At 42.7% G+C, this 27,204-nt stretch overlaps 3 protein-coding genes across 3 annotated transcripts; 1 reads left to right on the top strand and 2 right to left on the bottom strand.

Annotated features, from left to right (window-relative positions):
• Window positions 1-510: 510 nt before the first annotated feature.
• si:ch211-67f24.7 (uncharacterized) lies at window positions 511-9,238 on the bottom strand. Its single transcript, XM_061261372.1, has 16 exons — window positions 9,048-9,238; window positions 8,546-8,595; window positions 8,014-8,178; window positions 7,220-7,332; window positions 6,748-6,872; window positions 5,866-5,940; window positions 5,192-5,312; window positions 4,926-5,064; window positions 4,721-4,816; window positions 3,842-3,916; window positions 3,273-3,418; window positions 2,881-2,985; window positions 2,194-2,577; window positions 1,830-2,046; window positions 1,013-1,125; window positions 511-669 (listed from the first exon to the last, which is right to left on the bottom strand). Exons 2-16 carry the CDS (start codon window positions 8,585-8,587, stop codon window positions 555-557), a joined length of 2,031 nt encoding a protein of 676 aa, XP_061117356.1. The 5' UTR covers window positions 8,588-8,595; window positions 9,048-9,238; the 3' UTR covers window positions 511-554.
• Window positions 9,239-11,279: 2,041 nt separating this feature from the next.
• Window positions 11,280-14,917, top strand: cdkn3 (cyclin dependent kinase inhibitor 3). The gene is made up of 8 exons (XM_061258234.1): window positions 11,280-11,327; window positions 11,897-11,985; window positions 12,413-12,468; window positions 12,561-12,605; window positions 13,096-13,318; window positions 13,722-13,753; window positions 14,166-14,269; window positions 14,383-14,917. Exons 2-8 carry the CDS (start codon window positions 11,906-11,908, stop codon window positions 14,470-14,472), a joined length of 630 nt encoding a protein of 209 aa, XP_061114218.1. The 5' UTR covers window positions 11,280-11,327; window positions 11,897-11,905; the 3' UTR covers window positions 14,473-14,917.
• A 302-nt stretch (window positions 14,918-15,219) lies between these two features.
• Window positions 15,220-25,613, bottom strand: cnih1 (cornichon family AMPA receptor auxiliary protein 1). Its single transcript, XM_061242888.1, has 5 exons — window positions 25,432-25,613; window positions 23,590-23,658; window positions 18,788-18,900; window positions 17,578-17,721; window positions 15,220-16,947 (listed from the first exon to the last, which is right to left on the bottom strand). Exons 1-5 carry the CDS (start codon window positions 25,510-25,512, stop codon window positions 16,920-16,922), a joined length of 435 nt encoding a protein of 144 aa, XP_061098872.1. The 5' UTR covers window positions 25,513-25,613; the 3' UTR covers window positions 15,220-16,919.
• Between the last annotated feature and the right edge of the window lie 1,591 nt (window positions 25,614-27,204).

The raw sequence follows: 27,204 nt of genomic DNA, 5'->3' as shown, positions 1-27,204 counted from the left end.
GCTGGTCGGGGCCTTGCATGGCAGCCAATCGCCGTCGGTGTGTGAGTGTGTGTATGAATGGGTGAATGGAGAAGCATCGATTGTACAGCGCTTTGGATAAAGGCGCTATATAAATGCCTGCCATTTACCATTTACCATTTACCATTTAAGAGTTTAGGCGTTTGGAGCGTTCAGCAGATCAGAGTGTGGGTCCGCTCCGTTTGCACGACGGCAGTTCCCTAAAGTCTCCGCCGCCGGGTTTTGCCAGATGCCCCGCTCAGTTTAGTCTGAAGGCGGCGTGTATGACGTATTTTCTGTGCTCTTGACAGTTTCCCAAACGCTTTCTGTTTACGTTGCCATCTCCAGCTGCCGGCGAACGTTTTCCCCTCCATGTATAGATGTGCTCCTGCCTCGCCACGCGTCCCGGCCTCTCCCCCGGGAGGCGCCCCTCTGTCTCGAACGGGTGACGGGAGGGAGGGGGCAAACGCTGACGCTGCAGCTCACTGGAACCGATGTTGATTAAGCGCCCGGGTTCCGCCTGCGTTGCGCCGGAGGGCCAGCAGGGGGCGGCAGAGTCACACGGTGCTGCAGGGCCCCTCGCTGTCCTCGCTGTCCTCCCACGCACCTGTGTGACCGCTCACCTGCGGGCCGCGCCGCTGAGCTCTGGAGAAGACCACGCCCAGAGCAGACCTGATGGGAGGAGGAGGGGGGGGGGTGTAAGTTGGGGCAGGGGTCGGCAACCCTGGTCCCGGAGACCAGGAGACCCGGAGACCAGGTGTGCTGGTTTTCATTGCTACTCGGCTCTTAATTGATCAATGAAAGCCGTTGATTACAGATAATTCATTCCAACTAAAATCACTCCAGTGACCCGTCTTGGGTTGTTGATTTTAAGGTGAAAACAAAAGCTGGCACACCCTGCGGCTCTCTACGGCCAGGCATGCCGACCTCTTGAGATAGGGAAACCTCGCATCCCTGTCTGTACCCACCAGGTGACCCAATACTCTCGATTTTAGGGTCACTGGTGCATCCTTACCTCAGGCCACCTTTCCCCAGAGCGCCTCTCTGGTCCCACAGTCTTCCTGGGTTTGCCGTTGTGCCGTTTGACATTTTGTATTCTCTTGAAGTCTCTGTATCTCTGTGAACTCTCTGTATGAAACGGGGGGGGAAATCATGAGGTTCCATTAAGTTCCTAAAATTACTTTCTTAGTATCTGAGGAGGAAAATCCAGGTTTGGAGGAAAATCCAGGTTTGGAAAGTAAAGATCCTCCCAATTGCTAATTTGCACAATTCTTCAGCCAGGAAGTAGAACTGAGAAGTACCAGGTTCATGGGTGGAAGAAACGCATAGCAGGACTTTTACTTTCTGAACCCTGGACTTTCCACCTCAATTAGTAGTCAGAAGCAATGACCAAACCAGCATTGTTCAAATAAATATTTGATGAAAAAAATAGTTTTCTTGATAATAAATAGATCAACAATTTGAAGGATGACCATCTGTATACACCTATGAGCCAAAACATGACCACCTGCCTAATACATTTGAATATCGTGGAATATCTTTTTTTGTTTTAATCTTGATGATTGCCGTTTACAGCTCATGTAAATCAAAAATCCAGCATCTCAAAATATTAGAATATTACATAAGACCAATCAAAATTAATATTAAAAAAATATAATACAGAGACATCAACCTTCTGAAAAGTATGTTAATTCATGCATTCAATACTTGGTCGGGGCTCCTTTTGCACAAATTACTGCATCAATGCGGAGCGGCATTGGAAAACCAGCAGTTCTCAGCCCTGGACTGTGAGTTGATCCCTGGATTACACTGTAATATAACCAGGGACAGACCTGCTGAAAGGAGGCTGGCCAGGCGGATCTGAAAGGCCTGAGAGGTGGGGGCTGTGCTGGGGAGATCAGTGAGGCGCTGTCCCCGTTGCTCTTTGTGGTTTTGGGCCCAGGAGTCGGCTGGCCATCGTAGGGGGTCTGGGGCCTCCCTGGAGGAGGGTGAAGGGGCACCCTGGGGACCTGCTTCCCCAGACACAGAGAGCCCTCTCCGGGCGCAAGCCTTGGGACCGGCCGAGTCTCTGCTCCCCGGGGCTTCAGAAGAACGGGCACCTGGCTGTCCTCCTCTTCCTCATCCTCATCCTCATCATCATCATCATCATCATCATCATCATCATCATCATCGTCGTCATCATCCTCCCCGGCTCGCCGTTCCCTCATCTCCAGGGTGCCGTCCGGGCTGCACGACGTCACCGAGGAGTAGTCGAACACGGAGGTGTCCCCTAAATCGTCCAGGTCCGTGTCGCAGTCCTCGAAGCTCCCCCTCAGGTCGTGAGATCCAGGACCCCGGGCTCCTAAAGCAGGAGGAGGTGCCCAAGCCGGGCTGCTCCCTCTCTCCTCCCCGCCTGGGTCTGACGCACCCCGGGGGAACCTCCTGTCCACCGGGGAGTGGTGGGGCGGTGGGGGAGGGCTGGGAACCCTGGCTTGGCCGTGGCTGTTCCTCACGGAGCCGTGGGGATTCGGACAGCGGCTCCCAGGGTGAGCTGAGGCTGGGATGCTGTTGGCACTGTCAGAATTTCTGTCTGGCTCACTTCTGTGAAAACAAATTTATACAGCTCTGGGAGTGTATTGGCCTGAGGACAGTGTCTTATACATGGGCTTTATAAATGAGATAATACAATTTAAACTTAAAATATACATATGCTGCTTTAAAGATTTTTTTATAGTATTACAACTTACCCATGCTTAACTGTACAATCATCTGACTGGATACAAAATTTCCATTTAAAATTCAGGAGAGGCCGAGCGGTCAGCAGATCGACCAATGAATGCAGTGGCTGTGTTCTGTATCGATGTGTCGCAGTGCGCTAAACCACCAGCAGAGGGCAGTGTTCACCTGTTTGCGCTGGCTGGCTCGCAGTGCTCGCTGGGAGTGAGGGCCTTGCTTCCGGTATTGCGCTGACAGGAGGGCGAGAGAGGACGCACGGGAGGGGTAGAGCTGCTGTGGAAAAAAGAACAAAACCACAAACTTGTGATCGTTATTTAAATTATTACATGCAAATAATGGCTTTTGGGCCCTCTGCATACCAACATGGTAAAAACCTGGCTAGAAATTTCCGACATTTGCGTAACACCAAAATATACGGTTATAAAATCTAATGGTAGCATGCTAGTGTGAATGCACTACCCCTGTGATATTAATCTATTAAACATTAATCTTGACTTTTTCCCCAGCAATTGGACTTTGTAGGTTGTACATTAAACGCATTGCTAACTGCCCAAACCTACCTACACCCCACCTTCTCCCTGTGGCCCTGTGGACCCCCCTCTTCCAGCAGCTGATGACATTGGTCCAGGAAGGTCCGCAGGGCTCTTTTGCTCACTTGGAGCCAGTAGTGATCAGGGTGGTCACTGCCTGTCCACTGAAGCAGGTCCTGGATGAAAAATTATCTCAGGTTGCAAGAGACATCTGACCATGAATCTAGCTATCCATCCATCCATTATCTACATCTGCTTATCCAATTCCCTGGGGTGCCTGGAGCCTATCCCAGCACCCAGCATGTGTACATAATAATAATACTAATAATAAAAGTAATAATGATAACCGATCACCTCCCCAAAGTAACTTCGACAGTATTGATACAAGGTAGTATTGACCTGTATTCATTGACGAGTAAAGGCAATGGGAAATTACACAATGTAAACTGACAAATGTATGTGAGCCAGGGAGCTCCATTTTTCCTTGTTACAGGGTGGATATACAGATGAACACAAGCATAACTATGTGTGAGAGATCTGCAGTTATTACAGTAATGCTGCACAGAGATCCTGCTGGCCAGGTGAGCATTCTGACTCACCTGTATGTGAGTCAGGTAGCTGTGGATCCTGGACACAGGTGCCACGTGCTGAGAGACCCTCCCCTGCAGACTGTCCTGTTCATCCCACAGAACAACACTGATCATATACACAATACTGCAAAACTGAGCATCAGATCAACACTGATCATATACACAACACTGCAAAACTGAGCATCAGATCAACACTGATCATATACACTACACTGCAAAACTGAGCATCAGATCAACACTGGTTATATACACTACACTGCAAAACTGAGCATCAGCTCAAGAAGGGTTATATACACTACACTTGAGTTTCTGCCTCTACTCCATGACCTGACAAGCTATTTCACACAGAGATTACTCACGGTGGGAAGAAATACTTTCTGATGCCTGTGTGGAATCTGCCTGGATATTCTCCAGCAATGGTTATAAACTTCAACATAGAACGTGTATACTGTAGATCAGGGGTCACCAACCCTGTTTCTGGAGATCTTTTCACTTCAACCCTAATTTGGCACACCTGATTCTACTAATTAGCAGCTCAATGGGATCTGAAGCTGTTGAATGAGAGGCCCTTTGTTAGGGCTGGAGTGTAAACCTACAGGACAGTAAATCTCTATGAACATGATGGGTGACCACTGCTGTAGATGAACATAGTAAAACTACATACACTGTATAACCGACTATGTGCACTGCAGCACTGCAGAATCACCCATTACACACGACACTGACAAACTGGCCTTGTATGCTGACAGTAATGACACTGATTATACATTACACAACAAAACTGAACCAATATGCATAGATTGAATGTGCACAATACTAGAAGAGCTCAAAACAACTAGCAAGCCTTGGTAACGATGGCTGAGTGAATGAGTTAACCTGAAGTCATACCTGGGGGCTTTGCCTTATGCCGTTTGACTGGTGAAAATGTGAAAGTACTATCGGGAGCATCCTCACATATCCAAGGCATATACCCATAAACGTGCCCTGGGAGAAAAAGGAAGTATGGTTTGCTTCTGTATCTTCCTTATGTTTGTTTCTGTTCAGAGGGAAATGTGGTCAGGTTCCAGCCAGGTCCAAGTGTTAATCGATTTACCTCATTTTGGCAAGTGAGTCTGGCAAACACATCGCCCACGAGGCCCTGCCAGTGTTTGCTGTGCAGACGATCCTCCAGAGTGTTTCTGAACAACAAGCTGTGCTGTGACAGCTGCTCCAGGTGGCCAACAAACGCCTGACTGTAACACAAAACACGCAGATAAGATGCCATCCCTTGCAATGATTCTGCTTTTCAGAGGGACATGTTCATGTTGTTCAAGGAGAACCGAATTCAGTGTTGACGCTCTGCTTCTGGCACATTCTCACCATGTCTCCTGGTTCTTTGGCAGAGCGGACAGCGTTTTGTACTTGTCGTAAAGCTGGAAGAGGGTCGAGAGGTATTCCTGCTCTGAGTGGAACAGGTCCAAGACCACCTGCTGCCTCTTGGCTTGGGGAAAGAAGTGCATGTTGAGAGACTGGACCCTCTATGCCACTGTGGTGGTCTACAAGCTGGTAAGGTAGTTCCAGGAAGGGCACAGACAAATGATGAGAACTTCCCCATCTCCTCCCGGGTTGATAAATCATTGTTGTTGAAACTTCTAAGCTAGTCTGCAGTGTGATATCACCAGCTACCATGGCGTTTATGAAATGCAATGTGTCCTTGGCTGCATTTCGAAGATGTAGAATTGGTAGTGATTCTGATCTTTCTCAAACAGAAAAATTATGCCTCAAAAAAAAAAAGTGTTAGAACAGTCCTGCCGGCTACACTGCATAACTGCACCTTCAACAGCTAGTGTGGAAAGAAACAAGTATCTCTCACTAAATATCTTTAGAAATATAACAAGTTTGCTCCCGGGTGCAAATATAAGGAACATTCCATAACAAGTCTTACTGTACCCGTGTAAGAGCTATCTCTGAGTTCAGCTCCTTTAGTATAATTGAGGATCTTCTCTTATTTAATGGGGGGAATGATCAAAAGGAAAGGAGGAAATTAGCCATACCCTCAACAGAAGAGTCCTGCTGGTTGTTGGGATTACAGGGGCTCGTGAGGAAAGGCTCGTGAGGAACAGGATCTTCTGGAGAGAAATAGAGATGGAGAGATACATGCCTACTTCAGAAAAAAGTACAGAATATATTTCTTTTAACAGGGCCCCAAATGGGCATTGAAAAAAGGCTCTTAATATTAAAAACACAAAAACAAAGGAGGCACAGTTGCACTAATGTTATATTCATGCGTCATCATCTCTGGACCTTTGAGGTGTAAATTAGGCGCTTTCCTGCCTACCTGAATAATGTTGTCAAATAATTTTGTTCCATTAGCTAAGTCTCATGCTGCAGTGATACAGCAGTAATGGTTTATTACCGCTGTTATGTGGTGTTTAGTTTTTCTGTTACTGCTATAATGTTCTATAATTCTTTCATATCCACCTCATCATTTGTATTTGTCCACAGTCCTTTTTTTGTTATGCAGTTATCCTGATACCACATTATCATGTCGTTATATTATCATCACTAAATCTGATCTATATATTTTCCTGTTTCTGTTTTCTCTTAATTTAGGACAATGGCATTTATGATAGTGATTGATTTTATTTGTTTCACACTATTCTACCACTATTTTACCATTTACCACATTCACTGGCATGAATTTACTTTGATACAACTTAATGAATATCTTTACATAAGTTTACAAGCCTTTGCTACTTATACGTAATTATTCTTCACTGTGTCGCTGCGCAAGACGCCTAATTGCCTCCAACGAGCTGATTGGTGCCTTGCATGGCAACCTTTCACTGTTGCCATGCGAGTGTGTGTGTGAATGGACGAATGAGAGGCATTCGTGGTAAAGCGCTCTGGATAAAAGCTCCGCACAGATGGCCCACCTGTAACTGGGCAGAGCCCTGACCGGAGCCCCTGCAGGTAGCAGTGGAGGAGGAGGCTGGCAGGTTGTGTGGGGGATGGGGCTGTGCCGTCACTCTGTGACCCTCCACAGGCTTGGCAGGCACAGCTGTGACACAGCAGTAGCACAGGGTTCAGAGACTGATTGTTACATTATTGGCATTTGGCAGACGCTCTTATCCAGAGCGACGTGCAGTTGATTAGACTAAGCGGGAGACAATCCTCCCCTGGAGCGATGCCGGGTTAAGGGCCTTGCTCAAGGGCCAAACGGCTGTGCGGATCTTATTGTGGCTACACCAGGATTACATTACATTACATTATTGGGATTAGAACCACTGACCACTGACCTTGTGTGTCCCAGTCATTTACCTTAACCACTACGCTACAGGCCACCCTTGGAGGCTGGATTCTCCTTACAGTGATATGACAGTAAAATGGATGCAATCGCGGCCCCACCTGTTCCCCGGCGTTTGAGTCGATCCCAGACCCTTCCTCCCGTCTGCCTGCTGTGGCTTCTGCTGGTCCTTGTGGAGCTGAGAAACCTGGGCACGCACCTCCTGCAGATCTGTCTGCATGGGAGTCAGCCAAACAGACGCTTTCTCATAAATTATATTCAACATTATGCCCAAAACCTCATGATTACTAGAGGAAATCAAGTGCATTGTGTTTGTCAAGGTGACTATCTTCAACTTCCAGTTCTTAGTCGCACAAGTACAATAACTAGTTCACATGGTGAATAGTCCATGAGTAATAAGGTCAGGAATTACAATACCAAGATAAATACAAAAGCAACAGTCCTAGATTAAACTAAAGTACAACAAGGGGCTAAAAGTTTGAGACATGTAATATCCATCCATCCATTATCTGAACCCGCTTATCCTGAACAGGGTCGCAGGGGGGCCGGAGCCTATCCCAGCATACATTGGGCGACAGGCAGGAATACACCCTGGACAGGTCGCCAGTCCATAACAGGGCACACACACCATTCACTCACACACTTATACCTATGGGCAATTTAGACGCTCCAATCAGCCTAACCTGCATGTCTGTGGGAGGAAACTGGAGTACCCCGGGTAAACCCATGCAGACACGGGGAGAACCTTGCTGTGAGGCGGCAGTGCTACCCACTGCACCATCCGTGCCGCCACATGTAATATAGGTACTACTATTAATTATATGAATTATAATAATATTTGGCATTAGTATCCAGAAGTCCTCGTTCCTTTGATTCATGATGCGAGCTCCCCCACCTTCAGAGAGCCCACCAGGGCTCGAAGCTGGAGGGTCTCCCGGTCGCAGTGCTGCCTGGTCTGCTCCAGGTCCTCCCGGAGGAGGGCGTCCTCCTGCTGGATGTGGCTCAGCTCCAGCAGGGCGCTGGAGAACCCCGCCTTCAGCTCTGCCACCATGGCCTGCAGCTGGGGACGCAGGGGCAGCCTGGTGAGACACTTGCTTTTACAATATACATGTGCACGTGCGCACCTGAGAATGTGTTAGTCAATTCCAGCATTTCAGTTCTAAAAGGATGAACAGTTAGCCCTTTTAGATTTAGTATTAACCCTTTAAACTTGTATGATCACAAATATGTGATTAGAATGAATATTCTCATGCTGATGTAACAATCAGGAACTGAAAGCAATTGAATTCTAGAACACTGAATTAAAAGTTAAAAAAAAACATTTAAAAAAAACTACTCTTCAAAAGGCTAAAAATAATGTCCCAGCCTCCCCTGGGGGTAGTTCATTGGCTGCCACTGGCAAGCCAGTCTATACAGGGTGTGAGTACCTCAGAGAGTTCAGCAATGAGCTGTGTTTCCTGAGGCTTCATTTTCACCGCTGGGGAAAAGAGCAAAAGATTAGCTCTGTTGTCAGAAACATGTAGTGTATCCACACAGAAACACAGAAACACACACACACACACACACACACACACACACACACACCTATCTCCCGGTTCCCCATTCCTGCTTATCTTCAGTCAAATATAAAGAAACACTTTCAAAATACAATTTTGTTTGTGCAGTAGCTCAAAAGCTTTGTGCTATATCGAAACCCAACATTTGGACAATTACTCCCTGGGTCAAATTCCTGAGACTCCCAAGGAACTAATCTGTGTGCTATACAGGCTCTCCCCTGTTCCCTGCGTTAGATCAAAACAGAGCTCTGTACCTCAACAAGAGTGCACCCCGGGGGAAAAGATCTGACTCCTCTTCTCCACTTCCAGAGAGGTGCTGGATCAAATGTCAAGGAGACAATGGTGACAGAGGGAGAAAGTCAAGCGTGCCTACCGGTCTGACCACTGCAGGGTGGCCGTGGTAACTCCTGAAACTGTTCAGCCCGACGCCTTTAGAAGAGATGAAGTCCTCCTCTGAACGTGCGGCGTTCTGGTGAGTCCATGTTTATAGCGCTAAGCAGCGGTTGCCAACGCCGGCATTTCCCCAGACGCTGGGAGAGGCAGGTCAGCCGGGGAACTCAATACTGCGGGGTAGCAGGCGGGGTGAGCCGGTGATCTCCCAGCCTGAAGGACAAAGACAGGCCGGCAGTGCATGAAGGTGCGAAGAATTCAAGGTAAGATTTTGAGTGAAAACCAAGCAAACTGTGTTTTATAATCCTCAGGTCCTCAAGCGGCCATTCATATGCATGGTTGCCAAACAAACATTCACAAAAGATATTTGTGAAGACATTGCTGGCAATGAAAATCTGCATACAAAATGTACTGCAAGACTTGATATAAAAATTCATAGTGCTATTATAATGAAGCGTGTCATCAATGATGGATGACACCAATTGCACAATGCCATCCGAGCGCGTTCCTTCATAAACACAATTTGTCAGTATATAAATCTTATGAAAGCTGTTTTACCTCAAGTGGCCCAGTCCCGGGTTGGTGCGGCTATTAACAGTATCAATCATTGCACTTCTGATTTTATCCGAATCTCGAGTTCCTCCTTTGCCGGGTATGATCGTGGCGCTAGGCTTGTAGAGGCACACTCACTTCACTCAAAGGCTCAGTGTGTTTTGAATGAGTGAATTGAGCAGGGATGGACACCTGATACAGCCACAGCCTCTTTCCCAAGCACATCCACTCCAGGGGAACACATGGTGGCAGAGCCTAATTCCCACGCCGGTGAATACCTCCATTTCAGAGGTGCACAACAAGGGCCGATCTGTTTCAAGATTTTGTGCCAACTTCTGCTGTTAAGGACTTAATTACTTCTATCGTATCTTGATCTGACATTCGTATGAGCACCAGCTACAACTGCAGATTGAAAGTGTATCCTAAAGATTGTACTGCGCTCAAGTACAAGGGTTAACCAGCATAGTTTATAGAATTGTCAGAATACTAAAGCTAAGGTGATTGGTTGGAATGAAAACCTGCACACAGACCGTCCCTCCAGGACTGGAGTCGTGCACCCCTGCTCTATTTCCCAAAGTATCCAAGCAAGCATACATTTTTATTTGTAAATGTTTGAATGCTATTACAAGTTTGAATTAAGGAAATATATTTCCTACGTCTATAACCTTTTTTTAATGGAGACTTTATTGCTAAATATTTAGCAAAACCTTAGCACAGTATAGCCAAACTATGTTGTCAGGTAGGTGTGAATTTTATCTACAAGGTTTCTGTGGAACAATTCTTGCAGTCTCATCACCAAGCCTAGCTACCTAGAAATAAAAAAGCATGTGTATGCAGACACAGTGTGTTTCACTTCCTTTTTGATCCAATTTTGGCAGACGCCTAAACGAATTCCCCCGATAAACTCCTGAAAACCAACCATCTTTAATTGACCCTCATACACAACTTTTAGTTCAGCTAATTAAATAATTATAAAAAGTTTGTGGCCTTTCTGTTTTTTTTTTTTTTCCATCTGAGCTTGACCTCATGAGTTTTACATTACAGTTATTTAGCTATCGCTTCTATCCAAAGTGATTTACAGTTGATTAGACTAAGCAGAGGACAACCCCCCTGGAGCGATGTGGGGTTAAGGGTTAATGTCCTTGCTCAAGGGCTCTTAGCCACTAGGCTACAGGCTGCCACTACATTGGGTTTGGCTGATAATTAGAAGCGCGAACCTGAAAACTCTGAAAGGTGAAACTGAGTGTCCCCTAGCATCCTCACCTGGATTAATTAAAATGAATCAAGTTACGTAGTTACAGGTTTGGATGGAGCAAAAACCAGGACCGTCTCAGACACTCCAGGACTAGGGTTGCCTACCCCTGTTTTAAATTATTTATTTATCCTACATGTCTGCATGTTTATGACTCCAGCCCATTGAGATACAAAACGTCACGGTGAAAAAAATACTAATTCTGCGCTGCCTTCTGGTTTCGCTAAAGAATTCAGGCTGCTATGCACGGTATTTTATAGCACTCACACTTGATGCAGTTTCTTTGTGTTGTACACTTTCTTTGAGGTTTGAGGTTACCCGTCGTTTTCTTTGTTTTTCCTGATTGGGCGTGTCTGACACGTTAATCGATTCTGATTGGCTAGACTGTTCAATGTGAGTTTTTAAATTCGTTTTGACCCCTCCGTTCGAGTTGGGCGCCTGGAGGAATTGGTGTATTTGGTAAGCACTGTACACTTAATTCATTTTGATTGTTGTATAAAGTAATCATAAACGGAGTCAGAACTGAAAATACGGGTGCTAATATTCTGCAGTTGATATGTGATCATATAAATTTCTGCGTATCAATATAATGTAATATTGTATTTACATAATCTTGCTACAGGCTCGCTAGCTAGCTTGATAGCTAACTTTGATATGCAGCCAGCCATCACTTGTTAGCACATGTTTTTGAACTAGACTGTTCTGAGAATTTGGCAACAAGAGCAATATTATTATCGCAAGGTGCGCAGCAAAGTATGGTTATGCTAATTTTTCTAGTTAGTGTATTTATCATATAAGTTAAGAAGGCTATATTCTTATCAAAAAGTTCCAACTACAATGCTAGTTAACTTACATTGTCTTCTTTTTCTCGTCACTTAGTCAGTTTACCTAATGTGCCTAACGTTAGTTCTTGCTGTTTAGAAGAATATTAATCCCAAGATTTGAGTTTTGATATCGAATCTAAAGTGTGTCATGGGGTCGACGTAACCGGGTTCATTGCGCAGAGCGTGTCCCATTTTAACCTGCAGTCAGACGCAATGAAAACCACCGAGTTTGATTCGTCTGATGATGAGGAGGAGGTTGAGGAGGAGCATCAAACTCCCCTGGAAATCTCCTGGTAAGTAGCCAACGTTAGTTCCGGGATTTCAGACTTGTCTACTGGAGGGCTGTGATGCCTGCGGTTTTTATTGTTTACTTTCAGTCAGTTGTCATTTTATAATCCTGAACCAAAATTAATGCACTGTCCAGTTGAATCCCTCACAGACTGCAGTCAAAAAAAACCACCAAAAAAACTGGATTACTTTGCCAGAGTTCAATGGCATTCAGGCCCTATTAAATAGGCATAATTTTAATTCTCTTTACCCTTGAAAATGCAGAATTATGCTCATAAAAAAGTCATTTGTGTTACTAGATTTGTGCAAAGAAAAGAAAACAAAGGTATTGACTCAAGTTGGGAAGAGCTGTAAATTGTATTGAATGCTTAGATGCCTATCAGGCCTTTGCTAGCAGAAGTACTAAACCCTGATTTGTGGGTCTATTTAAAGGCTACCCCTCTCAGTTGTGGAGTGTTCCCAGTTTCTTGGAATCTGTGCTTTGCCAGGTAAGGTTGGTACCTGCTGCATTTACCATTTAAAATCACCACACTCACTCCCAGTGATCGGTAAAGCATAATTATTTTTTTAATCTGAACAGGATGCAGATACAAAGACGTCAGAAGAAACCTGCAGCGGGATATGGGTGAGCGTTTTTGTTTTCATACACATTCCCTTGAAGTTTAATGTTCAGACATTTTATCACATGAGTTAGGATTCTGAGCTTTGCAGGTCTGGGGTCCATGTTAGCAGTGTACATGAAGCAGAAAGACATTAGAACTGTGCGCACTTCAATATTTGTTTGTTTATCGCAAGTCATATCGTCATCGCACTATTCAACAACGTTATCGCATGTCACATATTAGTCTGCGGCTATAGTTGGTGTATATACAAATGTCCGATCAAGATGTTATTAATCTAATTTAATAATTGAGGACAGAAGTTGGCACAAAATCATGAAGTGGATTGGCCCTATCGCATATTTTCCTCATATCGAGCAGCCGACTGGACTGTTGCTAACAGTGGTTTCATCACCTCCAGTGTGTGTGTGTGTGTGTGTGTGTGTGTGTGTGTGTGAGAGAGAGAGAGAGAGAGAATGTATTTGGATGACGCGGTACGTTCCTCGGCCCTGACAGGAGAGCTGCAGGCGCAGGGGGTGCAGGACGTGTTCGTGTTCTGCACCCGGGGGGAGCTCTACAAGTACCGCGTGCCCTGCCTCCTGGACGCCTACCGGCAGCGTGGCCTCCGGGTGCACCACCTGCCCTTCCCAGACGGGGGCGTCCCCGAGCTGGAGCAGTGCTGCCACATCCTGGAGTTGCTGCAGCTCAGCATCGAGAACAACAGGAAGACCGTCATCCAGTGAGAGGCCTTCCGCTGTGCTCCTTAGCCGCTCTCCTGCCACTGTTCTGCTATTCTGCTGTAATAACTTTTGGATGGTTTGGCACATCCCTTTTTTTGTGTGGGATTATGACGGTTGAAAAGAAGGAAGCCTGCACACTGACCTGCCCCTCCTTACACACCGTTAATACAGACAATGTTTCGATCCCATTGGATCCTCGTTGGGTCTAATAAAAAACGGTGTTTAAGGAGCTGACCAGCTGCCTTCTTTTCGTTCTTGCACTTCTCAGCCCAGCACCTCGGAACTGGAACTGGAACTGGAACTCTGATTAAGATAGTCATCCATTTAGTCTCCGTTTGGTAATATCTGAAAATGTTTCTTCTTGACATGGCTCAATTTTTGGGACTTTTTTTTGTCTTTCAGTTGCTATGGGGGCCTGGGTCGCTCTGGACTAAGTAAGGACTTTTTTTTAACCTAAAATGGTGGTCCTTTCAGACCTAGATTAACTGTTTGATTGTAATAAATGCAGTGTAATTTGGCTGTACGACACTTTTGATAGTGATATAAACACGTTGGTATTCTGAACTTTCTGAAGTCTGGTTTAAATATATTAGTTCTTTATTCATAACTGAATTTTCTGCAGCATGAAGTACAGTTCAAGTTCACAATATTTTGTTAGTGAGATGTGTAGCAATGTGTGGATTATAACCAGACAAACTTGCAAATCAGTCAATAATAATGTACTGTTCACAGTTCCTTTGAACATATGGATATGACTAACTTCAGTAATCTCTGTGAAACTGGCCTTGCCCTTTGACCTTTTAATGGTCGCCTTCACGGTCCCCTCATTCGTGTATCTCCTTACAGTCGCTGCATGCCTGCTGCAGAAGCTGTCTATCGCCATGACGCCCGACAAAGCCATCGACATTCTCCGACAGTTGAGAGGGAGCGGGGCCATACAGACGGTCAAGGTGACTAGTGTGCCACTTTTGTCTTGGAAATAGTTTGTTCATTCAATTTGTGTATTTTTTTGTCAATTCAAAAGCAAGCTTATTATTGTATTTTTCTTCTTTTTGCATTGAAGCAATACAACTTCCTGCACGAGTTCCGGGAGAAGTACGCTGCCTACCAGGAATCCAAAGACGTTCCGTTTGAGCGATCCTTGTCTCGATGAGTTTACCTGCACGAGGAGTTTGATCATTCTCTCTGCTGTTGTCGATTTCATAATCTATAATGCAAAAACAAATTGAATGGGTTTCCCCTGCAATATAATGCTTTTGGCCTGATTCTATGGTATTATCTCTTCCTGCACTTTACAAAAACATAATGATGGTGTTAACTTTTAAAATAATGTAATATATTTTCCTTTAAAAATTGTAAATCACCAATTTGTTTCATATATTTTTGATTTAAAGAAGAAAATTGAATACATTAAACTCCCACGCAGTTATGATACTTATGTTTCTCCTGCATGATGTAATATATACATGTTTAAAATAAATCATATTTAATCAGCATTTTGCATTAATGGATACATTTGGGTAAGCATATAAAATGGTGCTTGTGCATGTGATCAGGTTTCTAAATTAAATTGAAATAAAATGATGGGTTAATCTTGACTGATTTTTTTTTGTGGAAAAAAGTATGCACAAATTATGAGCAGTAAATAAGTTTACAGTGTAAAAAATAGTGTTGTAAAAAATAGTTTATAGAATTTCTTTGGGTTTTATGCTACATTTGAGTAAAAAAAAAATGCATTTTTATGTAAGTGCAGCATTCATTTTTCTTGGTCATGTGATGGACACATTAACTTTACATCCTGTTGTTTTCTGTAGGAGTACTAAATGTTCCTTTCCCGCTTTTTCCCAAATGACAACGTAACCACAAAATAACCTAAAATAAGTAGACACCATGGCTCTACTGGGGTTTATTTTCATTTTAATTGATTCATTTCAACTTCCAATCTTCTACCGGAACTCTATTCAATGACGTTTATAGCAGATCTACAGTTCAGTAGTGATTTCAAATAACTATTTTCACATTTACAAAATACACAATTCATGTGGTCTAACAGGTTTTTTTTTTCTTTTTCCTCCATTATTTTCTGGTGACTGGCAAAATGTCACTGTTGATGGCAACGGTTCTGGGAAGAGACAGTCACATGTGAATTCTGTATAGTTCCCTGGTTGTGACTCAGGAAAATGTGAGCTCTTGTGGAAGATCTTGTCTAGGAGGGAACACGCCGCTGCCTAACATTCCAAAAAGAACAATTCAGAATGTCATTCCATAAACGTCTTTCACAACGAGCATTCTCGGGAGTGTTAAGGTACTCAAAATTGTAAACAATATAATAGATTTGCATTGAAGGATGCTTTAAAATTAAGTGACCCGTAACCCCCTCCATCCAAGTGTAGGCTTGTTTTAGTGATGGGAGTTTTCCTGACATGGGGTACGACTACTAGAGCTCAATCACCACTGGATCTGAATGTTCATTTTTGTAAGCTTTGGTTTGAGTCCCAGGACTGCCGCATTTCCTTCCAACAGCAAGACGTCCCATACGTTAAAATTTCAAAGTAACAAATCTGGCCCCCTAGCAGTCCAAGTTAAGATTACACATCTATTGAGTATATAATAAGTATGGTGCGGCACGCAATATCGTCAAGGTCACCTGTATAACATTTAATTATTGGATGGACCATTTTGAGGGATCACAAAAAAAAATTATCACAAGGATGTTAGTAGGTGGGCATTTTACCTTTTTTTTTTTTTTAAATCAGGTCTTGACTTTTGGTTTATCATATTTGAAACAATGTTCATATTTCAGACAGATTCATCCAGGAGGGTTTAAATTAAAATTCTTACTTTTCTGACACTTAACTGTAAATTATATTGTCACCATAGTAGTTTATCAGGCAATAATCATTACAAAATGTACTTGAATTGGGTGTTGGCTTGATCTTAGAAAAACAGCTGAAGTCACATAAAACGTGAAGGGCCAAACACAAATGATCAGGAAAAAGGCCTTAATTCAAACACTCCTGGACAATAAAATAAGCATCACATAATACACATGAATTACCTTGGGGGCTGAGGGGGGGTGTGGTCTTGGAAAAACCTGGCATCAGTTTAATTTATTTAAAAACCCTTGATTCATAATTTTCTGATGCAGTCAATTCAGACAATATAAAAATAAGTTTACTGTAAAAAAGAAAAGAAATGAAAAATGTTTTTGTAATGTTCAACAAATTGCCAATGTGAGTTTAAACACAACACAACCTGGTTCATAAAGTCCAAAAAACAAAAGGAAAAACAGTCGTGAAGTAAATTTTATGCAATTCATCAAACACACATAAAATGCCCATGTCTATTGTTGGTAATCTTCTGTTCTTTACACAGAATGGGAGAGTAGCAATAAAAAGGTGGTTGTGGCAAAAATATCTGAATGGGCTTTTTTTTATTTTTGGTGAGAGAAGGTCAGGATTTACGCAGTGTCGAGTTCATTATCCTTTTTATTGTGCCACCGAGGGATAGTCTACCACAGGTCTGCTTCCAGCTCCAAGTTCAAGTTGTAGATCTTCTTCCCTACATGCCGTTCTTCCTTCCCCGGACAGTCAGCCCCGTTTAGGAACTCACCAGGACGTAGATCATCCTGAAGTAAAATCAAGAGAAGTCATACCTGTTCAAATCCAGCAATGTCAATTTGGCACAAACAAATTTAAGCCAAGGTTTCATGACTGTCTGCAGCCGATTTAACCAAGTGGTTTTCAACATCAATCCTGGGGGACCTCTATATGCTGGTTTTCACTCCAAACACAATTGTAATGCCTGAAGTTTAGGGTTATATTTTCATGTTTTGAGGGATTACTTGCCTTCGTAAGCCACATGTCAGAGATCCATGCCACAAAGAATAAAGTCCCATATTCACATTGTGCTACATCGCACCAGAAAACTGAATAGCTTGTTACATTTCATGCAATTGTGTTTGGAACAAAAACCAGCATACCACAGGGACCCACCAGGACCGAGTCTGAAAACCACTGGTTTAAACCATGTCAAAGGAACGGGCGAATTATAAAAATCTCTCCAAATGTTCTTCTTAAATCTTAAGGTACCTTCTGTAGGATTGGAGAGTCTTGGAAGTCTTGCATCAATACCATACGATTTGACATTAACAGAGACACGAAATACAGCTATTTTACGGACTTCATGGAGAAAGTGCTTAAATTGCCGGTCCAGACCATCAGCGTCGTCTTACAACAGAAACGCCCACAAGACTTACCCATAGAGATAATAGAAGAAGGAGAGCAGGTAGAAAGCCAGCTTGCACCAGCCCTCTTTTTGACAGTACGCCAGGATGTCGGCGTTCATGATCGTGGTGGGGTCATAGAGTCCGGGGCCACTCATCACAGGCCGGCTCGTGTACCTGAGTGAGCAACACGAGACGGTCACCGCTCTTGGCCTTGGATGGCTTCACAACGTCATCAAATGTTAGATGGCTGACTGCAACATGCCAGCTTGCCATTTACCCGCTGCAGCAATTCACCTGCTGCGCGCACAATTGTTAAATCACAAAAATGAAATTTTTGAAACACCACAGACCAGATTTTACTTTTGTAGCACCCTTTTGAGCCTCCATCTACAAATGTAACTCGAAATTAATTGAGTAAGCAGGCTTTGGAAATACACTTTCATAGCTACGATAAGATTACGACAACATACGTGTCACAGGCTACACGTTTCAAAGACTGATTCGGTAAATTAAGTGAACACGTTGCGCACAAAGTAGCCTAATTATAGTCAGCCAAACCCATTATTAATACACGTGCGGAGGACAAAAAAAAAATAGAAAATAAACAAGAGACGTTGTTTTCAAGTTCTACTTTTATCACTGCGCTCAACCAGCAGAAGACGGAAGATACTTGTGTGATCAGCGGCTACAGTTCCAACCCTCTAACGTCTCAGAAAACAACGTCTCTCGTTTTCATTTTTCCTGCATGTTTTTTTCAAATACACATACATGATACCTTGTGTAAATAAAACAGCTTGGGAGTTGCCGTAAGGTGTATTTCCTCACTTTGAAGGGGGTAGGCAACGGACTCCTGTAGGCTTTGAGTATTTATGCTAAGTTAACATATTATGCTAACATGGAAATTGAGCTAGGGAATGCACAAAAATGTAAATGAAATCGAACATCTCATCTAAGTCTGGATAAATCGGGAGGAAAAAAAATCCCAAATGTTTTCCTTTAAGGCGAGAGCAGTAGTGTGGTAGAGGTGGTAGAGAGCAGCGGTACCAGACAACCGCCACCACCAATCAGCATGGGCTGTTGCGGTGACCGTTAACAGTGGGCGGTGTCAGATCAATCAATCAATTTCAATCAATTTTATTTGTACTGCGTTTTTAAACAAAGCAAGCGCTTTGTCACAAAGCGTCTTTACAGAGAACCGGTCCCCTAGGGCAACAGTGACATCATCGGGCAGGACACCCACCTCCACACGTGATAGGCCAGGAGCGGCATGTTGAGGCCCAGGGTGAGCCACTCGGCCGCACAGAGGAACATCACACAGAAGAACACGTGGATGAGGTACTCCGGGAGCACCAGCTGAAAAAACCCAGCCCGCAGACGTTAGTGCACCACGCCCCCAAACGCGTGCAGGCCCCCCCCCCCAGGACCCCTCCCCCAAACGGCCTGGCCACTCCATTTCACGAAACAAATAGAAAACAAGGAAGGTGCAATGCATTTATACTGGAAGACTGCCGTAACAACAAATTAAGACTTTCTAGAACCAAAGAAATATTTAAAATGTTTTCTAGCTCGGTTGAGATCTGCGCTGTGTCTAAAGGTACATCTTGCAAGCCAATTAAAAAGTGCAAGTAGCTACACAAGAGCAGTAGAAAGGTACTCTGTCATACAATGGATTTTGCAGCCTTGTACTGTCAATCAGCATGTTAAAAAAAAGAAATGGTTTTCTGTAGTTAGTCATCCTTGAACAGCAATGTTGGCAAAAGAAAAGATTCAGAGCAAAAGCTCCACATATTTTTTTAAGTATACTTGCACAGAAGGATCTGAATAAAATAGCTGTGCACCATCAAAGTTGTCCTTGTAGGCAGAAGCAACAAAGTACAAGGTGACAAGTGAGGCACAGCTTTTCAGCATTAGCTGCTCAAAGAAATTTGAATACAAGTGACATACTTTTATTTAGTGGAAAATCAAGCAACAATTAACAAAAGGGAGAAAGATCTCATCTCGTCAGTGAACATAATGGTGTTTTCTTTATAGGCAAAATTGTAGCATGCTGGCCGTATGCTCATAAATATGACTATGGAAGAATTTGTCATCTTTACTTTTGAGATAAAAATATCCCAATTCAGCAGTACCTTCATATATACAAGTTTGGGGAGAGGGATAACTAACCATGGATGGGTTTATCCGGTTTCTATCCATTCTACAGCACTGCCCATCCATTTTGAAAACTAGAGAATTTAGTGATGTAACTGATCTTCAAACAATGGCCTCAATTTTAAGAGATTAACCATTTTAGGTCATTAACAAAACTTTTCACTGTAAAATTATTTAACAAACATTGTATTAGTGCAGGGCATTACATACATTTTATTGGAATAAACATCACTGGTGGCCATGAACCATATCAGTACCTCAGAATGGATAGACCGCTTTAGACTGTTTATTCTGGTATTCTATATTCTGTTATTACAATCAATCCACAAACACTACCACCACGAGTAAGGATAGTACACCTGGACAATAACGTCAAAGGTAAAGATTGATGGCACTGCAACAACTATAATATTTGCAATTACAACATGATTAAAAAACACTTATTATCTAACGTTAACTTCAGACATTCAGTCCAGGAACACGGTAAGCTCCAGACACCAATTAAAAACGCTCCAGCAGGTCAGCCGGATTTCAACCGTCAGAATTGGGAGCAGAGAGCCAAACCCATCCCCCGCCCCGGCCGCAGTGGAGAGACAGGCGACACACAGAATGCACACAAGGGGGCGCCATGCGGTGTGTGTGATGTTCAGACGTGGCGGTAAGCGCGGGGCGGTCAGTGTGAACACCGGAACAGGGCTGGAAGGTGGCGGATGGAGTCACCGCGGGAAAGCCATGCACTGGACAGTGAGGAACAGCAGCAGCAGCAGCAGCCCTGGATGCAGCTCTACATGGGGAATGTGTGGGCGTTGTGGGGGGGGGACGGGACTCTGCAGCTCTGTACTGCAGTTTTAAAAAAAAGGGGGGTTGAATACATCAGTCCAGAGGGGAAAATACACATTGGGAATGTATGTGTGGAATGTAGGTTTATACTTACAGGAAAAACTAGTACATTTCCAGGGAATAACAGATTGTTTTTTTACACCATTATATGTAATGAACCAGGGAAAGTTAACCTAAAAACTAATTAGAAATGGTGTTATTTAGATTTGATTCACCTACCTTTTTATTTATACTATTTTTGTATTATTTTTTACTTCAGACAAGGTATATTTAACTCAATCAATCAGGACTGTTCAATGTGTGATTATTATTATTATTATTATATATAATATTATATATTATTGTTTCTATAACTATTATTATGTCATTTTATGCCTAAAAATCTAATTCCCCATCTGCACACAGATCGCAAGCCTGCTCGAGTGGATGCTTTGAAGAACTGCTCAGACAGGCCACGTCCTTTCACGACAAACACGGTCAGGGAAACGCTTTCAGCCACTGATAACGCGGCCAGGATATCCCTCCTCATCCCTGCGGTCCAATCAGAGGCCCCTTTAAGAACGCCGAGCAGTCGTGTGTAGCACAGCCATCTGTTCAAAGCCCCTCGGTGATACAGGCTTAAGCCCGGAGCCGGCTATACATTCACAGAGCCAATTCTTACAAGCGAGTGCCGTTGGCATGTTTAGGATAACATAATTGGAAAATTATTCATTAAAAAAAAAACCCCCGCAGTGCACCGGTTTGAAAGAAACACGGACCGAGAGTATTATCTGTATGCGTCGTGTGGCTGAGGGGCATAATATCCCTGATGGTCCTGATCATTAGATTTTCTAATAATCAGCCTCCGATCTGAAGTCTCTCAGTCTAATTTATAATAATCCTACACAAATCTAATATGCCAAAACCCGAAAACACCAATGCTGGTGCAACTACATAATGAGACGTGATACAAACAACTGTCCGGTTGCCCAACTGTTGGCCCCTTTAAACATTTTGTGGTGATTCCAAGTGGTGAAACAGGTTTAAAATTGAGGATTAAGCAATGATTGCACCATCACTCAAACAGTGTAAGCACAACCACGTAATCCAGTACGTTTCTTAATCCAGGGTAAGGGATTCCCCTGAAATAATTCCTCTTTAAATGCTGTAGTAACCCGTAGAACTTGTCCGTAAACGGTTTTAAAGAGCAGTTTTCTGAATGCAAGTGAATATCTTTAAATACCGATATCACCAATATCCTACAATAGTTACACGTTAATGCAAATTAATATTTTGGATACATTTTTTTTTTTTTTTTACAAAATTCTTCTAATTTAATCTGTTGTCATATCCTAATAATTCTATTCAAGCTATGATGTTGCTCTTAGCCCAGCTTTTCTCTCGAATCAAATAACCCCAACTTGCACATTGTTAATTACAGTGTTCGTTTATCAACTCCGTTTCACAGTGTGGTTAATGAAGCAAACACAGAAGAGTTAAGGTATATGAACTCCACAAATTTCACTGTGTTGCCGGGCAAATACCACAAGCCCCATTGTTAATTTTTCACAGTGCTGTCAGCTACTAGCCAGCTATACAGCAGCCGTTGAGTCATCTGATGTTAAGCTCGTGAAACAACTAAGAGCAGAACGTTCCACTACAGCTCTTATCAGCAATGTGAAGACTCCTTGCACCACATCTGCAACTTGGCTTCTGTTTGTCATGAACAGCGATCGTAGTGTAATTATTATGGTTGATAACGTGCACTACGGATCTATATGCGATGAGAAATTACAGAATTACAGTAAATAAGACTTTCCCCCCCCCCATGTGTAGACTTATAAAGATCCCAAATCCTAAAGATTTGTACCAAACGCCTTACAGAGCACTGCATAACTTGATATGATATAATTTTGTATGTGGACTGTAAGAACACCGTATACAAACAGAGGGGAGGTCGTTAGAAATCATGCATGTTCTGAGCATTTGCAAGTCTTTTCAGTTAACAGTTTTTCATTCTGGGAACTTCAGTAACATAAATAGAAGAATTTTATGAAAAAAAATCTTATGAACAAATAGCAGGTGCACAAGACTTTTGGAGAATCCTTTAAAAAAATGTCAATAAATAAAACAATCTTGGTTAATGTCTCTCAAGAAAATACAAGTTAGCTTTCATCAATTCTCTGAATCCATGCTCTTTTAATTTCAACTTCATTCCAAGAGCTTCTGAAAGAAAAATAGGGCAGTTCCAAAGGGACAAATTTCACCTCAAACGTGTCTTTCATTGGAACCGAGCTTCGAACCTTCCTAAATCAGCAAAGGATCATAGCTAAATTAACCTCATGTCTCCATCTCCCACTCAAATAAATAAATAAATAAATGCATGCATTTCTGAACACTTAAATGACTGTTCAATGATAACGACAACAGACAATAAAACTATTGTAGAGAAATAAAACCAAAGAAAAGCTCCTCTCAACCATGAAAAAAATGCGATTGAGTTCACCAACTGAAGGTTCAAAGACTTTGGGTTGGCCATGTACAAACTGAGGTAGTACAGGTACAGGTTACGCACTGTAAAAACCTCTCGGTTAGAGTGCTACACTTTGCTTTCCACGGCCATTGTATACATCTGCATAAAGCATGGCAAAGGATTTAACATAAATCTTTTTCTTTTTTTTATGATTAGTTAACTGAAAAAACAGTTGCAAACACTCCCCCCGTGCAAATGACAGACTGGAGACTGAACTGAACTGAACGGGCATTTAACTAAAAACTGGTACAAACCTTTAATGCAATTTTGACTCTTTTAATCTTTTTGAACTTTTCAACTGTCTTTGTGCCGTAAAAACAAAAGGTGCAAAAAGCAGATTGGGGGGAAACAAGTTAGTGTTGGACAGCTGACAAGATCACATTAGATTAATAACAGTCAGAATATCAAGCATAACAGTGCAGAGAAGTCCACAATGCAACTAAAAGGATGAAAAAAGGCAGAGAAAAACAGTCTTGAGAAAAGAGCAGCAAATTAACATGCGTCAAAAATAAATTATACACTCCGTTACAATATCTTACCGGATTCAATGTGTTACACTGATCTATGGGATTCTTGTAGTCTGTCTTCAGCTCATCAAATGCTATTATCTGTAAATGAAACACAAGTTCACATGATATTTATTCATTCCAGGTAAATATTTGTAGTTTCCACTTAGGCAACGTATGGTTATTACGACACTTAAATTATACTTTTGAATGAGCAGGCTACATGTACAAAATTCAGTGCATACGGGCACCATCTGCACTAAGAAAACAGGTGTTAACGAAGCATTTGCGGTTTACCTCAATAACCAATTGCTTACGGGTTACAAACATTAACGTTAGCTGCACTTAAACTACCATTTTGTAGGAACGCTGACTTCAGTTGTCAATTTAGGAAAAACCTTTAAATAATGGACATTTAGTAGATTTACTATTTATACATTAATACATTTCCATAAGAGTCGTGTAATGGGTTAATATTTAATATTTAAAGCACTGTTTAAAGAGAATTTCCTGTAGTGCAAGTAATTTCTGTGGAAGGAAACTGGGAGTCAACAAGACGTGTATTCATGCAAAATTACAAAAGGGCAGGAATTAGGTCTGACTTAAAGTAACAGTTGCTGCTGGCATTCCACACTACAGTTCAATCATCTAGCTAGCTAAACCAAACCAGTTTAATATTTCAAATACGTCCCATACATTAGCTGACAAATTACAGCTATACAAGTCGTCGATATCACATTGTGTTGGCTAGCTTTTGGTGTGCTGATGATTTGCCTAGCTAGCTAAAATTAAAGAATATATGCCGATCGTTTGGCATCTTCCCGTTTACACTAACTTAAACTAATCTGATTAGCTAGATGGAAACCGTAAATACGTCCACCTCGACTGAAATGTATTTGCAAGTTTTGGAAACAGCCCAGTCGTCCAAAATACCTAAATGCTAACTGGGTGGAGGATAGTTAACGTTAACCATCGTTAACTTCCAAAGCAAATATGAGCTAGGCAACTTAGCGCCAGCTGTCCAACATCGTATTTTTTCTCAAGTGAAATGTACGCTAACATCAACGATCTGGTCGGCCCTTGCATAAACAAAAATGTTTTCTTATAAACGTTAGCTGGATGACTGAAAGCTACGATCTAACTATGAAGCCAACTTGGCGTTATTGGCACTACCTAGCGCTAAACGTCAGCTAACGTTAACTTGGATGTGCCAGCCAGGCCGTATGGCTGTCCGCTGAACCAGACCTGGATGAAGGGGCGTAGCTAGTTAGCTAACGAACACTAAATATTTGTTAAATAACGTTAACTAGCTAGCTAAAGTATTAAACTCTGAATACCTCTTATTTGGCCTGTATTGCGATCTGCCTTGGCTAGCGACCCGCGACTGACAGCGTAGCAATCCTCTGCCCTCGGAAACTACAAACAGCAGCAGTTTCTGACTGTGCACTTGCTAGCTGGCTAGCAACTAGCGACACAAGGCCTCTTGTCAAGACACCCCGAGTGTGGAAACGTTAGCGAAGAGAGCGCTAGCCAAGTTAGCTTGCTCGCTATTAAACCACCTAACCGACGAGACAGAATATGCTTAACTAGCAGAACGAGTCAATCTAGCATTGTGAGATGCGTTCATTATGTCAGGCATACAGCTAGCTACACAAACACCAGCAAATCAAAATATTGGACTGGTTGACACATCTACAAACCACGATGGCAATCATGTTGCGTGTAGCTAGCAAGCTAGCTAGGTGCTTTCCATTCATTCGAGTATACGGTACATGACATCTCATTATATCTATCTATTATCTTATCTACAGTCTACCCAAATACTAAAAGTTTGTCCCCATCTCCCAGTGCTAAAAAACATTGATTTTCACTTACGTGCCAAATAGCGAAGAAAATGAGAGCTGCAGTTAAGAGCAATGCTAGCATGTAACAAAAGGCCGCGAATGTGAACGCCATCTTTTATTTTGCTAATGTAGCCTAGAGACCCGTCACCCGATAAGGGAAGCGCGACTCGCAGCTCACCAGGCAATCACTGAGCAGCGCTAAGCGCGGTGAGCTGATGCTGGTAGGGAAGAGAGAATTTGAGCATGCGCACAGCACAGTGCCATGTCTGTCGGTCCTGATGAGTCTGCGTGCTGGTTTTTGCTCCAACCAATTGCCTTGGTTTGCATTTTCCGACAGTTCTATAAACTAGGCTGTGCAACTCCTGTTCTTGAAAGCGCAGTAACATCTTTAGGATACGTCTGTAGCTGATTCGTATACAGATGTGAGGTAAACATGATTGGGCTAATTAAGAGCAGAAGTTGGCATAAAATCATGAAACTGATCAACCCTCGACACACACACACACACATATATAAAAGACACAATTTTAATGTTAATACCTTTTTAATATACCTAATACCTCATTGAAAACAGAAATCAAATCTGCTGTCTATGTCTATATCCCAGTGCCTCAGGGGCTTAGAACAATTTGAATATTCAGGTATTCTTTGGTTGTCAAATCAGCTTGGTTGAGTTGAGCTTGAGTTCAATCAGCAGCAAAAACTCAGCACGCAAACCACCAGGTGGCTCACTGCCTGGCCCTTCCCTCTCCAGTTCCTTGATGCTCTCTGGGCTGAAGGTGTGCTTTCCTGTCTTGTTAAATATGCATGCCTATGGTTGTCTGACCAGGAACGCAGGTCAGTTCATTACATTACATTACGGGCATTTGGCAGATGCTCTTATCCTGAGCGACGTACAGTTGATTAGACTAAGCAGGAGACAATCCTCCCCTGGAGCAATGCGGGGTTAAGGGCCTTGCTCAAGGGCCCAACGGCTGTGCGGATCTTATTGTGGCTACACCGCGGATCAAACCACCGACCTTGCGGGTCCCAGTCATGCACCTTTTGTTTGCCAGTAGCATAGTTTCTAACATGTTCTATTGCTGGAAAAGGGGGGACACTTTTAATGCACTGTTAATAACAAGTAGGCTGGTGTTCTCCATGCCCTTTAATTTCATCCTGGGACACGGCAGCATCTAATCAAGCATTTCTTTTGAGATCTGTTCTGTGTTGTTCTGTTCTGTGTTGTTGTCATAACTGATATCATTTACATGCCACATGGGTGCCACTTGGAATGTGTTTTTATTTTTTATTACTCAAACTTAATTTCAGCTTTAAGTGGAATAGTCAAACATCTGCCATTATGCAGAGAGCTATTCAAATGTTTTAACTTGAAGACTTAACCTGCACTAGGTATTCAAAGGCAAATTCCCAGCACAATGTAACAGAGCATGAGCAAATAAACAGGAAATAAATACTGACTATACAATACACAATTTTCTCACTTTTATTGGAATTTCTGCATTCAGTTACATTGTACAGAACATGACACGTACAAATATTTCACAATTCACAGACTGAAGTTTCAAAGGTCAAAATGTCTGATATAATGCTACATTTAAAAAGTAGTTGAGCTTTTGATTTTGGAAAGTAGTGAATCGAATGTAAGAAAAATATTCAGAAAGATATACTAAAACATAGGCTCACTAGGCCACACATTAATACAGTGCCACAAAGGTAAGAATGCTGCTCAGTTTATAATTAACGTAGATTATGTATTTCCAGCAGTTCACGATTGAACTTGAATACAACTTAACACAAAAAT

Source organism: Conger conger, chromosome 1 (genome assembly GCF_963514075.1).
Source record: "Conger conger chromosome 1, fConCon1.1, whole genome shotgun sequence".
Lineage (NCBI taxonomy): Eukaryota > Metazoa > Chordata > Actinopteri > Anguilliformes > Congridae > Conger > Conger conger.
Note: the sequence above shows the minus strand (reverse complement) of the source record. Positions and strands in the feature narration are given on the sequence as shown.

Coding starts and splice junctions, on each gene's coding strand:
- si:ch211-67f24.7 (XM_061261372.1), bottom strand. CDS start 8,587: ATGAAGCCTCAGGAAACACAGCTCATTGCTGAACTCTCTGAG. Junction 5,313..5,865: donor GCAGGACTCTTCTGTTGAGG/GTATGGCTAATT, acceptor TCTTTCCCCAAG/CCAAGAGGCAGCAGGTGGTC. Junction 1,126..1,829: donor GGCCAGCCTCCTTTCAGCAG/GTCTGTCCCTGG, acceptor CGTTTCATACAG/AGAGTTCACAGAGATACAGA.
- cdkn3 (XM_061258234.1), top strand. CDS start 11,906: ATGAAAACCACCGAGTTTGATTCGTCTGATGATGAGGAGGAGGTTGAG. Junction 13,319..13,721: donor AACAGGAAGACCGTCATCCA/GTGAGAGGCCTT, acceptor TTTGTCTTTCAG/TTGCTATGGGGGCCTGGGTC. Junction 14,270..14,382: donor GGGCCATACAGACGGTCAAG/GTGACTAGTGTG, acceptor TTTGCATTGAAG/CAATACAACTTCCTGCACGA.
- cnih1 (XM_061242888.1), bottom strand. CDS start 25,512: ATGGCGTTCACATTCGCGGCCTTTTGTTACATGCTAGCATTGCTCTTA. Junction 23,659..25,431: donor TTTTCTTCGCTATTTGGCAC/GTAAGTGAAAAT, acceptor TTTCATTTACAG/ATAATAGCATTTGATGAGCT. Junction 16,948..17,577: donor TTCTTCTATTATCTCTATGG/GTAAGTCTTGTG, acceptor ATTTTACTTCAG/GATGATCTACGTCCTGGTGA.